General features: G+C 41.4%; 1 protein-coding gene across 1 annotated transcript in view; it reads right to left on the reverse strand.

Moving 5' to 3' along the window:
- Positions 1 to 13,085, reverse strand: part of LOC112118358 (sushi domain-containing protein 1) — a 95,148-nt gene that overhangs the window by 31,027 nt on the left and 51,036 nt on the right. The window contains exons 10-14 of the mRNA XM_029914337.1: positions 12,942 to 13,036; positions 12,535 to 12,721; positions 10,706 to 10,800; positions 8,652 to 8,841; positions 1,413 to 1,507 (exon numbers count right to left, since the gene is read on the reverse strand). Of these exons, the coding sequence (XP_029770197.1) occupies positions 1,413 to 1,507; positions 8,652 to 8,841; positions 10,706 to 10,800; positions 12,535 to 12,721; positions 12,942 to 13,036 (662 nt within the window). The remainder of the gene's footprint in view (positions 1 to 1,412; positions 1,508 to 8,651; positions 8,842 to 10,705; positions 10,801 to 12,534; positions 12,722 to 12,941; positions 13,037 to 13,085) is intronic.

Below are 13,085 nucleotides of genomic sequence, written 5' to 3' on the forward strand. Positions count from 1 at the left end.
CCCTTAATCATGTTTGTTGCCCTTCTCTGTACCTTTTCCAATTCTAATATATCCTTTTTTAGATGGAGCGATCAGAACTGCATGTAGTATTCAAGGTGTGGGCATACCATGGATTTATACAGAAGCATTATGATATTTTGTTTTATTATCTAACCCTTTCCTAATGGTTCCTAAAATGGTTAGCTTTTTTGACTGCCAGTGCACACTGAATGGATTTTTTCAGAGAACTATCTACAATGATTCCAGAGTGGTAATAGCCAATTTGAACACACTTTTTTTGGATGTGTAGTTGGGATTATGTTTTCCAATTGGCATTACTTTGTATTTATCAACATTGAATTTCATCTGCGATTTTGTTGCCCAGTCACCCAGTTTTGCGAGATCCCTTTGTAATTCTTCGCAGTTTGCTTTGGACTGAACTATCTTGAGTAATTTTGTATTGTCGGCAAATTTTGCCACTTCACTCTTTTTCCAGATCATTTATGAATATGTTGAACAGCACTGGTCCGAGTACAGACCCCTGGGGGACACCGCTATCTACCTCTCTCTCTTCTGAAAATTGGCCATTTATTCCTACTCTTTGTTTCCTGCCTTTTAACCAGATACTGATCCATGAGAGGACCTTCCCTCTTATCTCATGCCTGCCTAGTTTGCGTAAGAGCCTTTGGTGAGGGACCTTGTCAAAGGCTTTCTGAAAGTCCAAGTATGCTATATCCACATGAAATGAGAATGCCCAGTCCCTCTCAGGACCAAGTTACAGACAGCTGGGCTTGTATGTACACTTGTAGTCATGCATATTTTCCACTGCTCTGGTGCCAAATAGTCATAATGTTAGTAACTCAAAACAAACAATTTCACACCTATCTAGTCTCAGTTATTTGAGTAAGAAAAAAATAGACTGCACTCTCTGTTTAAATCTTACAGGCTGTCCCTCAGTTAGAGGGATGCAATAAACGCTGGATAATCTCTAACTGTGGAAACTTTAGATAAGAGCCAGTCTTGGGCCCACCACAGACAGCCTCAGTGGAGGGTTCACAGCGGGGTGAGGGGATCACTGAGAGTACACGGCAAGGCACATTGGCCTGTTTGAGTTTGTGTAAAGAACGAGAAATTGCTGAAGGCTGGAGAGGAACAGAGCAGCAGAAAGGAAGAAACAAACAACAAGCACGAAACAGAGGTGAGCAAGAAACAACAAAAAGCATGGTTGTGGGTATTCTTTTTCAAACAATGATCCACTGGCCCTTTTAGTTTTCTTATGATGCCGCATGCTAGGTTCCCCTGTTACTGTGGCTCAATGCCATGCAAGAAGAGTGGAGACCCGAAAAGCAACAATGTATGAAGACTCTGGTTTGCCAATATTTGCTAGATTTTAATTTTTTTTAAATAAAACATTCAAAATATGTATCACTTACCGAATAGATTTCCTTCCTACCAGCTCTCCTTACTCTTCGCCTCCATTTCAAGCAGGTGTCATTAAGTATCAGCAGATTACTGAAGGCTTCCTTTACTGCAGAGAGAGTGAGAAAGGGGGAAGCCTCAGAACTAAAAACATTTAAAAGACCTTCCTGTAACATTATTGATCATGATTGGCTTAAAATGACAAAGTCTGAGTCTGTTTTTACTTTAGAGGATCCAGGGTTGTTAGGAGGGAGTGGAACCTCATTCCTTTCTGAGTGCCCAAATATTGTAAATCGGGTATAATATTTTTAAATGAACTTATGGTTTTAAAAAAACCCAAATGTAGTATTAAAGGGAATTTTAAAGCCTCCCCACAAATTAAGGTAAACTTCAGTTGCCTAAGGTCTAGGAGAGGGCATAGTTTTAGAAGGGTGACTTGTCTCTCCTTTTACAATCAAAATAATAGTGGTAAGCGACAGCTTTGGGGAAACAGCATATATCACAAGTCAAATATTTCTGTTTCAAAACCTGCTCCCTGCTACGTATGGGCCAAAAAGACACAGACAATAGAAGCAGTTCTCATCAAACCAGTAGGAGGGAAGGATGGGTACCTGGCTTCTTGTCAAATTACACCAGGGGTTTTGTGGCATTTCCAAAAGGAATCGCTATTGACAGTGGTAAATTCAATGTGTGTTACTGCAGAGCTGAAAGTGCCAATTGGCTGTTGCTGTGGTACAAGTGCATTGGTTGTTGGAGATACCTTCCCAGAGGAGCAATTCGGTAGATACTGGGTATTTTGCTTTCAGCTCATCTCAACTCTTTGCACCACTAATGCAGATGACAAACATTATGAGCCAGATTTTCAAGACTGCTCATCACCCACAAGTGGGGTCATATTTTCAAAAGTGCTCAGTAACCAGCTATATCCAGTACTCCCACATCTTGAAAACCTGGTCACTTGTGTAAGTGCTTAAGTGAGAGCTGATGGGTGATAAGCAATTTTGAAAATCTGGCTGTACCCCCATTTTTCATAAAATGTGGGGTTGGGGGCAGGGATTCCTCGAACTACTTATATTCCAAAAAAGCCTCTTCCTTTCAGTGAATAAACAAAATATTAAACATCAAATGTTTCAGGCTTTGATGATCCAAAAACAACATGCACAACAGTTTTGTTTAGGAACTAAGACCTACCACTGAAAGAATAGTACTATTCATATAGGTTACATTACTCAAAACAATAGCTCAAAAACACTTAGCTCATGGAGTATCAGCTTATCTGTAAGGTATTTTAAATATTCATTAATTCACAGTCACACTCAAAAAAACTTAGATTTCTGAGGGTACCATTTGGACAAACAAGGGCTAAGAAATTCCGATACAGTATCCTTAGCCATTGCAGCACATACACTATGAAAAAAAAAATGCGCTGTTGCAATTCTTAAGCATACAGATGTGAGTTGAGGGAACAACGTCAGTTACAGTAGAACCTCAGAGTTAGGAACACCTCGGAAATAGAGGTGGTTCATAACTGAACAAAACATTATGGTTGTTCTTTCAAAAGTTTACAACTGAACAATAACTTAATACAGCTTTGAAACTTTACTATGCAGAAGAAAATAGCTGCTTTTAACCATTTTAATATAAAATGAAACAAGCACAGAAACAGTTTCCTTACCTTGTCAATTTTTTTTTAAACTTTCCCTTCATTTTTTTTAGTAGTTTACGCTTAACACAGTACTGTACTATATTTGCTTTTTTTTTCTTCTGCTGCTGCCTGATTGCAAACTTGCAGTTGCAAATGAGGTGTGTGGTTGACTGGTCAGTTCGTAACTCTGGTGTTCATAACTCTGAGGTCCTTCTGTATCTCCCTTTTCATTACTTAAGCCAGGCAGCTTAAAAATATGGCACCAATGTGTGGGTGTACACAAATTTCTTGATGTTCAAGTACCACACAAGGTATTTCTGCCATTCCTGCTACACCCTCAGAAGCTTCTGTTACATCTTTCACCACACAGGTTAGCTGCATGGGACAAAGAACAATCTAATTCCACAGTGTCCCCAACTGCTGATAGAGAGAAGCCACTGCATAACCACCTGTCCCAGACCTGAGAAAACGTGCAGGAGGGAAAATACATGAGGCTCCTCCCCCCACCACGCTGCTAAAGATGGTTGAGTGCAACCTCCCTAGAAACAGAGCAGCAGACAAGCTAAATGTTTAATGAGGTCAAAGCATCACAAATTGGGTATCTGCCTTTAGAACACCACTTCCCCTCCACCCCAGGACTGATGAACGGCCGCCAGAGAACAGCTCATCCCTCATTAAATATAAGGATATTATCAGCAATGCTCATCTCACTACAGCATTGTATATGGTTGAGCAGCAAAGAGCACTTCCATAAGCAGGCAGCCACACAATCAGTGCAGGACATGGAAACCAACGAGCTCTCAGCCACAGATTGAAATTATGCCAATTGGTCTCCCTGTACCAGTCCTGCCTAAATCAGAGCCCAAACCTGAAGAGAAGCAGGTTTGCTGCGGCTTTCAGAAAGGCACTGGCACTTGTCACAGCTGTAAGTACGCTCCTGAGTCCACCAAGGGCAGGTGAGAGCACAAGAGAATGTGCTCCCAGGAAACTTTTCTGAGTTCAGTATTACTGGTGGGATGCTAGATCTGATCATTTCAAGGGGAAGGGGTCCTATTCGGACTAATTATTCTAAAAAAGTAATTCTTCTAGTTCTCTTGGAAATGCTAATGGATTTAACCCAACCAGAAGACATGTAGGCTTTCTAGGTGGATTGAGGTCATCTTACAAAAGTCATAGGAGTTACTTGCAGGCCACATACCTCAACACCATGGTGCTAAAAAGCTAAAATCCAGTAGGAATTAGTCATTGTTCATTTTGTCAGTTCTCTCCTTTTCCACACCAACCTCCCTACTAGAAACCATCACCCTAAAAGCTCCAGGGGGAAGGTCAGGTTATACTGTACCTCTCAGACCCAAACAGATAATCGGGAGAGAAAGGACAAAGGACTAAGTAGACATGGATTCTCTATTCCCAGCTTTGCCATTGACTTGAGTCATTTATTTGCTCAGTGTCTCAGTTTCCCCCTCTGAAATTGGAACGAATGCTGCTCACCTCGCAGGCATTGTATTAGTTGGTTAATGTCTGTAAAGCACTTTGAGATTCTCAGATGGAAGGCACAATACAAGTATTATCTAACTGATCCAGAATATTATGAGATGGTTCTGCTGCTCACCTAAAAGTGACAGCAAGTCAGCTTTCTGCCTGCCCCCACTGTATCCCAACGGATTTGAGATGCTTGGCTTCTCCTTTTAGTCTGTATGGTATTAGGATATGGCCGTACTCAGTTTCACATGTAGCCTTTGAAACTTTCAGGTTTGTGGGCATGGTAATAGCTTATGATTAGTCTTTCTGCTGGGGGATGCATCCCCATAGCTGAGTTCATACACCCACAACACCACATTTATACTGGGGCAGCCTTGACTTTTGGGGACTCATTTTTGTAGTTGTTCAACAGGAATTTCACCTTGGCATTTGAGGCCTAACTCTTCCCAGATGTCCAGTTGTATATGGACGCTTCTGGAGGCCTATATTTCAGTACACATTTCATCAGTGTCTGAAACACTCAAGACATGGCTTGAACTCTGGATTGCACAGAGAATCATTCAATGTATTATTTTTCTGGAATATTTTTCCCATCCCAGTGTCCATTTAATTATTTTCCCCCTTGAGATTGGAGGGGGGGAAATACCCGGGAGAATAAAAGGATGGTCTTTTAGAGGGCTAGACTAACATCCATACTATCAACCATGGAACAGCTCCCGCTATAGCATGACAAAGGTTACATGGTCAAAAAGCCAATTAAGGTTATGTGCACCCAGCACTCAGGAATGAACATCACCCTCTGCCTTTCACTCACTAGCCAGTATCATGGTTGCCCTTTACAAGGTAACGGGGTAATAAACTCTGTCAAGGACCTTCTTGGCCACATGGATTCCTTTGCATCCCACAGAGTTAGATAACTGTCTGCTGGGCCAACTCCCCGCTTGCTTGTTACCCTTGTAAGACCTCAGCCCCTGCCTAATGGTTTCCGTTTGCACCTCAGTTTTTCAAAAACATGTCAGCGCATTCTGGGATCCCCTGGCATAGGGTGTCAGGTAACACATCCTGTCCAATTACTACTTTCAAAGTTTACCACCCACGATGCCCCTCAAGTGAAGCATCTCTTGCCTCTCCATGTGGACACAACTCGAGTCACTCAATACCAGCACCTGGCTTTACTATGCACTTCAGGATCAAATATTTCCATATTGGCCAGCTAAGTCTTCTACTCTTACCAGATGCCTGGATAGCAAGCTTGAGGCCTTGCGAAGATGGCAGCTTGCTTACTTTCAGATCCATGTTAAGCTTGAAAGGAAATCCTTGCTCCAATGCCAAAAACAAGCTTGTGTCCCCTCCTTATTGAGTTTTGTTTTAAAGGCTCTTGTGTCTGCCTTCATCTCTCTTGTTCTTCCCCAACAATGTGGTTCACAGGTATTTCAATGTCATCTGCACCCTTATATCTTGCTATATGGTTCCAGCACCATAACACTGTGCATACAAATATGCAGTTGGAAAAACCCATGGTTTTCAACTCCGACTACCATGGAACAAAACATGGCTCAGCTGATCTAGGCATGAAGGCATGAAAGATGATCAACTCATGTTCCTTTCTCACAGGCTTCACAGTCATTACAGTGCATTTCGATGTAAACATTGTGAAGACTGAAATCTGATCAGACACTGCAGCTGGACTGATCTGGTGAAAGGCAACTGGTCTGAATTCAGGCATTTATTCCTGCCATCAGGCTCATCTGGACTGAATTCTTCCTTTGTCATGTTTGGAGGGAAGCTAAGCAGCCAATCACAGTGGATAGGGCCAAGAAGAATTGTGAAGAAGAGCTGAAGGTTCCATCGGTGAGGATAAAGTTCAAGGCCATCACACATGGGTTTATTGGCTTGTTGCATCCCAAAGGCTTGCACCTCTTGGACTTACTGACTGGGCTGGGATCTAATGGGTGGGAATACCAGTTAAGCACAAAGCTAGTGGTATCTGTGGTGCTTGGTCCTGACTGCAAGTACTTCCCTCCCATGCCACTAAAAAGGTTTATAATCAGTTGGAGAAGCAAGGCTGGGATCTTGTGGGTGAGACCCCGTCTCATAGACTTGGCACCAATCCACCGTCCACACGCTGATAGGGGTCGGCCTATGGGAATGCCCATTCCCTCAGGGTGAGATAGGGCTACAGCTTTGCATAGCAGCCTGTTGGGAGTGAAAGCCTGATCAGGAGATCCTATAAATGACTGGTATTGTGAGGACAGAAATTCAGAGGAGGCCAGTAACTGCATTAAAGTATCTCCCCAAAAACAAGACTGGGGGTGGGGGCCTGATAACAGTCTTCCAATATGCTAAGGGCTGTTATAAAAAGAACTGTGATCAATTGTTCTCCATGTCCACTGAATGTAGGGCAAGAAGTAATGGGCTTATTCTTCAGCAAGGGAGACTTAGTTAGATATTAGGAAAAACTTTTAAACTATAAAGGTAGTTAAGCACTGGATAGGTTACTGAGGGTGGCTGTGGAATCCCCGTCACCGGAGGTTTTTAGGAACACGTTGGACAGACACCTGTTAGGGACGGTCTAGGTTTACTTGGTCCTGCCTCAGTGCAGTGGGCTGGATTTGATCACCTCTCATGGTCTCTTCCAGCCCTACCTTTCTAGATTCCATGATTCCCCCACTTCCCTTTCAAAACAGATGCCTTGTACTCCTTTCCTTTGGGGATTATCTTATTTCATTAATGAAATTAAGGCCTTTTTCACCAGTTTAAACACTAACACTCAAGTCTGTCCTCACTGACATCTGTCTCCAGCAGCAAGACAAAACATGATGTTCAAACAGGTATTTTTAAAAGGCTTCAGCTCTCTCCAGAGCAGCTTCAAAAGACTGCTGATGGGGAGAGAAAGATGTGAAATTCAGCTAAAAATAACAAAAAACATTCAACATTTTACCCTGACTTCTTTTTTTGCACTCTGATCGGTATAGCCATATGATGGAGGCTGACATGGCAAACAAGTTCCAAGCTCTGAGCTACAAGGTCATGGCCAGAAAGCTTTGGTACATCTACACAGGGATAAAAGACCCGTGGCATGGCCCAGGTCAGCTGACTCAGGCTCACACGCTTGGGCAGTGGGTCTAAAAATTGCTGTGTGGACATTCGGGCTTGAGATGGAACCCAAGCTTTGGGACCCTCCACCCTCACAACCCTGAGTCTGCGGACCCGGGCCAGCCCTGGGGGTTTTATTGCTGTGTAGACATGGCCTTTGTAACACAGTTGACAGGTTAAAATGTTTCCACCTTATTTTCTCTTTTCTAAAGATCAAATGGGGCCACAAGGTATGTTTCTTTATGGGCTTGTCTATGTTGTGCATTAGTCCACAACAGAGAGGTATAAATTCTCGTGTGCACTAGCATGTCCTCCACTAACTGGCCTGTGTGTTTGCGCACACTAAAATGTTCCTGAGCGTGCGCTGATCTAGTCCATAGGGAACTCTTAGTGCTCACCAGCAGGGTCCACATGGGCTAGTTAGTGTGCAGAACACTAGTGTGTGCTATAATTTATTCTCCTCTGGTGTGGACTATTGTATCATGTAGACAAGCCTCACATCTGCAGAAAGTCTTGGAAGCTTACAAATACTAAAGCCTTCTGGGTTTCCATGAATATTTCTCCAAGAGTTAGGTGTGTTAATGCAACAGGCTAAATTTTCCTGTTTCAGTCTCTTGGTGAAAAGGAATGATACTGTGATTAAAACACAAAGCAAGGAGTTAGGAGATCTGTTCATTGTTTGCTAAGTGTTTTGATGCCCCTGGTTACACGGTGTTTTATAAGCGCCACGTATGATCAATAGTAATTATTTACATCAGAAACACAAGGTTGTAAAGAGTGTGATTGTTGTTAATGGATTTAATCTCATTTAATTTTAAATTTCCTGGACCATTCACATTTCATTTTAATTTTTAGTCTTCGTCCAACATTTGCATCTCACATTTGGACCTCAAGAGGTTGAGAGGTACAAAGTATGTGAAAGCAAGAGAAAATGTTTTCTGATCCACCTTCCGGGCTCCAAAAAATGAAATGAGACTCGCACACTGACTTACTTCTATGAGTTATAAAGGTTCCAAAGCATCATACCTACCCTCTGTCTTAATTGCTATAGTAATTAGGGCTGAGGTCCCCTTAGAGGATGCTGTAGTAATGTTCACCGTGTAGTTAGCATCAGAGTTCAGCTCTAAACACACCTCTGGAGTCTCTTCACCTGTTGTGAAGTTAAATATCATTTCACGAGAGAATTCCTTCTGGTGCCATCTTCGTCCCAATATATGAAACTGTTGTGGGATTTAAAAAAAAAAAAAAGAGATGATTAAATTAGCAGTGGCGCTCTAAAATTCAGAATGCTGGTTCATTTAAGTCACAGCAGCCTACTTATCTCTGCTTTAATGGGACTGAAGAGCTTTGCTGAGCAGAGATGGTTGGCTCAATCAGAGCCTTAATTTGTTCCCACCTATTAAAACGATTATTAAAATAATTAGCACTTGTCCTAGGCACTACCGCAATACAAATCAGAATAAGTCACTTTCCCCGAAAGCGAATGCTACCAGATCTGCTGTTAATTTTCCTGTACTTTTGCATATTTTTCTCCGCGGTCCACAGAAGCATCCACAGTTGGTGAACAACAGTGAACTCCAAGCTTCCATCTCATCTGACCTGGCTGGTGCAGTGAAATGAATGGCCAGGGTTGGTTTGAGATTAGGGCATGGATGAGTGTGATCTGATGGAGACTTAATATAGACAAGACTGTTACACTTAACTATGCCTTTGTCACCTCCAGACTAAACTACTAAGAAGTGCTCTAAATGAAGCTGTTTGGAAGCTGAATTTAGTGCAAAATGGAACTACTCAATTAAGCGCAGGAAGCACATTATCCCAGTGGTCTTTAGTTTGTACTCACTGCCTATTACCTGTTCAGTACAGGTTTAAGGAATTGGTTTTGACCTGTAAAACCCTAGTAATTTCAGGCAAGACTACTTTGTACACTGCCTCTTCCCCACCTCAGTTGTGAGCAACAAATGCACTCAAGCTAATGGTTCTTGTGGTGTATAAGAGAGGAGGATAGTGGCAGGTCATTTTCCAGGAATGGTCCCCAACTTTGGAACTTATTCCCACCCTGGTCTGTTAGAGATGGGAATTTTTAACCACCTGAACATGCTGTAAAAGTCAACTTTTTCTCTGGGCTTTTCACTGGGATATCTCCATTGCCTGAATGTGGGAATTATCATCAAATTATTAGTTTAAATTATCCAGGTTGGGCAATTCATTTCTATGCCTTTATATTTCACATTTTATTCTTATTTTTGCATATTTAAATATTACAGAAGTACCTAGAGCCAAAGACAGGCCCTTTCAAAAAGTCACATAAATAAAATGCATCACACGAAAACAGGTTCTGTAGATTAATCTACTGAACTTGATGTGAGGTTTCAGTATATTCCTTCATTGCTCAAAACAAATGTTCCCAACATCCATGTGTGGCAGGAAATATGATCTGGTGCTTAGAGCCGGGGACTGGGAGTTAGAAGACATGGGTTCTGTTCCTGGCTCTGCCACAAATTTGTTATGTGACCTTGGACAAGTCACTTTGCCTCTCAGTGACTTCAATGGGACTTAAGCATGCGTCTAAGTGCTCTGCTGAATATGGACAATTTCCTGAATCAGAGCCTTAATTTCTTCCCACTTACTAAAATGATTAAAATTATTGCCATATGTTTGTACAGCTCCTAGCACAATGGGGCCCTGGTCCATGACTGGGTCCTCCAGGCACTTCTACAACACAAAATATATAACAAACGACTCTCTCCCAATGCTATAGTATCTAACGGTACTATATTTGCTGTTAATTTCCCTGTAGCTTTTCATATTTGAACAGAGGTGGGCTTAAGCATTAGGGCCTCAGTCAAAGTTTGGTGAACCCTTTACCCAACCTGATGACGGGGATGTATTTTTTCCCCTCAATCATTTACCCAGCCTCACTGAAAGTGCTATATGGTTCTTACTGGAAAGAAAGAGAAAACAATTTACCCTTCATTCAACACTGTAGCAAACCCAGCTAAACAAATCTTCAAAGCGGTTCAGCTGCCCAGATTAGTTCCAAAATTCCCCCTCACACACACACAAAAATTGTGTCTCACTTACTGTGTATGTTTCCTTTGTCCCAGCTCTTGCAACTTTTCTCTGCCACTTCACACAGGTTTCATTAAATATGGACACATTGCTGAGCAATTCCTCTTCTGCACGCAGAAAAATAAACACCAAAGGGAAATTTTTGCTGTTATCTTTACAATAAGCTATAAGTACCATTCACCTCACTCTCTCTAATGTGCTCTGTGATGTGCCTCTTACAAGGGATAAAATAGGGCATGCAAAAATAGAAGGGATGTTTTAATTCCACTCTGTAGACTCCTGAAGTTATGAATATGAGATCAAAGTGAAGGAGAAAGTACAGCTCTAGAGATTATTTTGCCGAGTACCAATCTGACACACAATGCCATGAATAATGAAAACAAAAACAAACAGTTAGGTTTTGGTTTTTAGTGTATGATAGTTTCACTTCCACTGGCTGGAAAGTCCTGAAAGAGGACATTAAAGTCTATTCATTTCACAAGAAGAAGACGACACTACAGTACTTCTATCTAGGCATTTACCATTTCGATGAGCATGGTGTTTCTTGTTTTAGGATTCTCCATACAGACTTGATCCTTCTTATATTGGAGGCCAATCCAGTCTGAACTGGCTTTGGGAAGCAGTCTAGCTCTGCCTTGAGCATTCCTGCTAGTGCAGTATGTATGTAATTTGCATACTGTGCTCTGCATTCAGGGTAATGCACTTCACTAACGTGTGGGTGTACATGTAACAACACTGTCCTCTAGAAGCTGGAAAGCAAGAACAAACGTGTCTGATCTATAACTACTGACACCCACCAGAGAGATGCTCCCTGATTTCAAGCTGCAGAGTGACTATTCTTGATCTCACAAGACTGATTGGTTTATAGATCTCTAAATTGGTGTATGAAGCAGCTCTACAATATGAGGACTGCATCGGTTAACACAAATTATATGGCAATAAAAAAGGAAGACTGGATTAGGAAATGGTGCATTCCCAGGAACATTTGCAAAAAGGAAAAAGAGGCTTATGAAACCTTAAAGAAAATAACCTTTTTGAAATCGCTTTAGGAAGGTGTATAGGGTGATGTCTAGACTTGAAACAGTGCTTGTGGTTGGGTTAATTCATTCATTCTTGTTTGTTTGTTTTTTAAAGCATCCATTTCATCCTTCTTCCCACAAGGCTATAGACTTAGTGATGCGTTGTTATTAACAGTCACGCTTCTACAGCACTGTAAATTCACAGGATATTTTGCATATCATGTAAAAAGATGTTTTCTTTGGGGTATAAAACACAAATCAAAAAGAACAAATCTTTCAGTACTTTGTCAAGCAAATCTCTCATGGCAGTCAATGGGCATTTTGCCTGAATACAGACTGTACCGTATTTATCCCTAATTTAGACAAGACAATCAGATATCCTCTTAATGCCCCTGCACATCTCCAGTAACTCTGATGGTGTTGAGAAGGAGCAATAAGAGAGGAACTTACCCCCTTAATGTGACAATTTAAGACTGATTGCCTCATAGATTTGCCCCTCTACTTATCTTCTTCGAACCTCAAATGTCTCTCATTGGAATAGTCAGAATTCAAACCAAGTAAGCCTGTTCTTATGCACAGTCACTGCACTAGAAACTTAACCTACTACTCTTATTATTATAATTTATTTGTATGATTATGGCACCGAGGAGCCCTAGGACCAGGACTCCATTGTGATAGGTGCTGTCCAAACACAGAACAAAAGACAGTCTCTGCCCCCAAAGAGTTTACAACTGAAGTATAAGACAATAAACACCAGACGGACACCGACAGACGGAAGAGTAGAAGGAAACATGAGATAATGTCCAGGAGAACGGCACTTACCCGTTGCTGGGAGCATTATGGGGATTTGTAAAAGAACCTTGGTAGATGCCTCAGTGATAGTCACAGTGTAGTTTACACCCAGGTGTAGAGGCAAACACACCTCTGGGTTCTCCTCCTCAGTGGTGAAGTTCATCATCATTTCATGGGAGGATTTCACCAAGTATCCCTGTTGTGCCTGTATGTGAAACTATCACAGAAATAAACCAAACAAACTTTTAATAAGTTCTTCAGAAAAACTCAGGAGCCTCACACAGCTGTTTAAAAATCAGGTCAAATGACTAACTTTTTTCACAGCAATTTTTTTTTTTTTTTTTTAGGATTATTAAAACTTCCACTAAAATCTTTAATCCCAAACCTTACTTTTCTCTTCAGCTATTAATAAAAAGTACAGTACATGTCTCACTCACTAGGTAGGTTTCCTTCACCCCAATTCTTCCAGAATGTCTCTTCCATTTCAAACAGGTATCATTAAATACTGAAACATTGCTGAATCCTTCCTCTTCTACAGAACAGAAGAAAAGAAAAAAAGTCATAGCCTCTCAAAAAACATT

This window comes from Terrapene carolina, unplaced genomic scaffold (assembly GCF_002925995.2).
Source record: "Terrapene carolina triunguis isolate 2854851 unplaced genomic scaffold, T_m_triunguis-2.0 Scaffold35098, whole genome shotgun sequence".
Classification (NCBI taxonomy): Eukaryota; Metazoa; Chordata; order Testudines; family Emydidae; genus Terrapene; species Terrapene triunguis.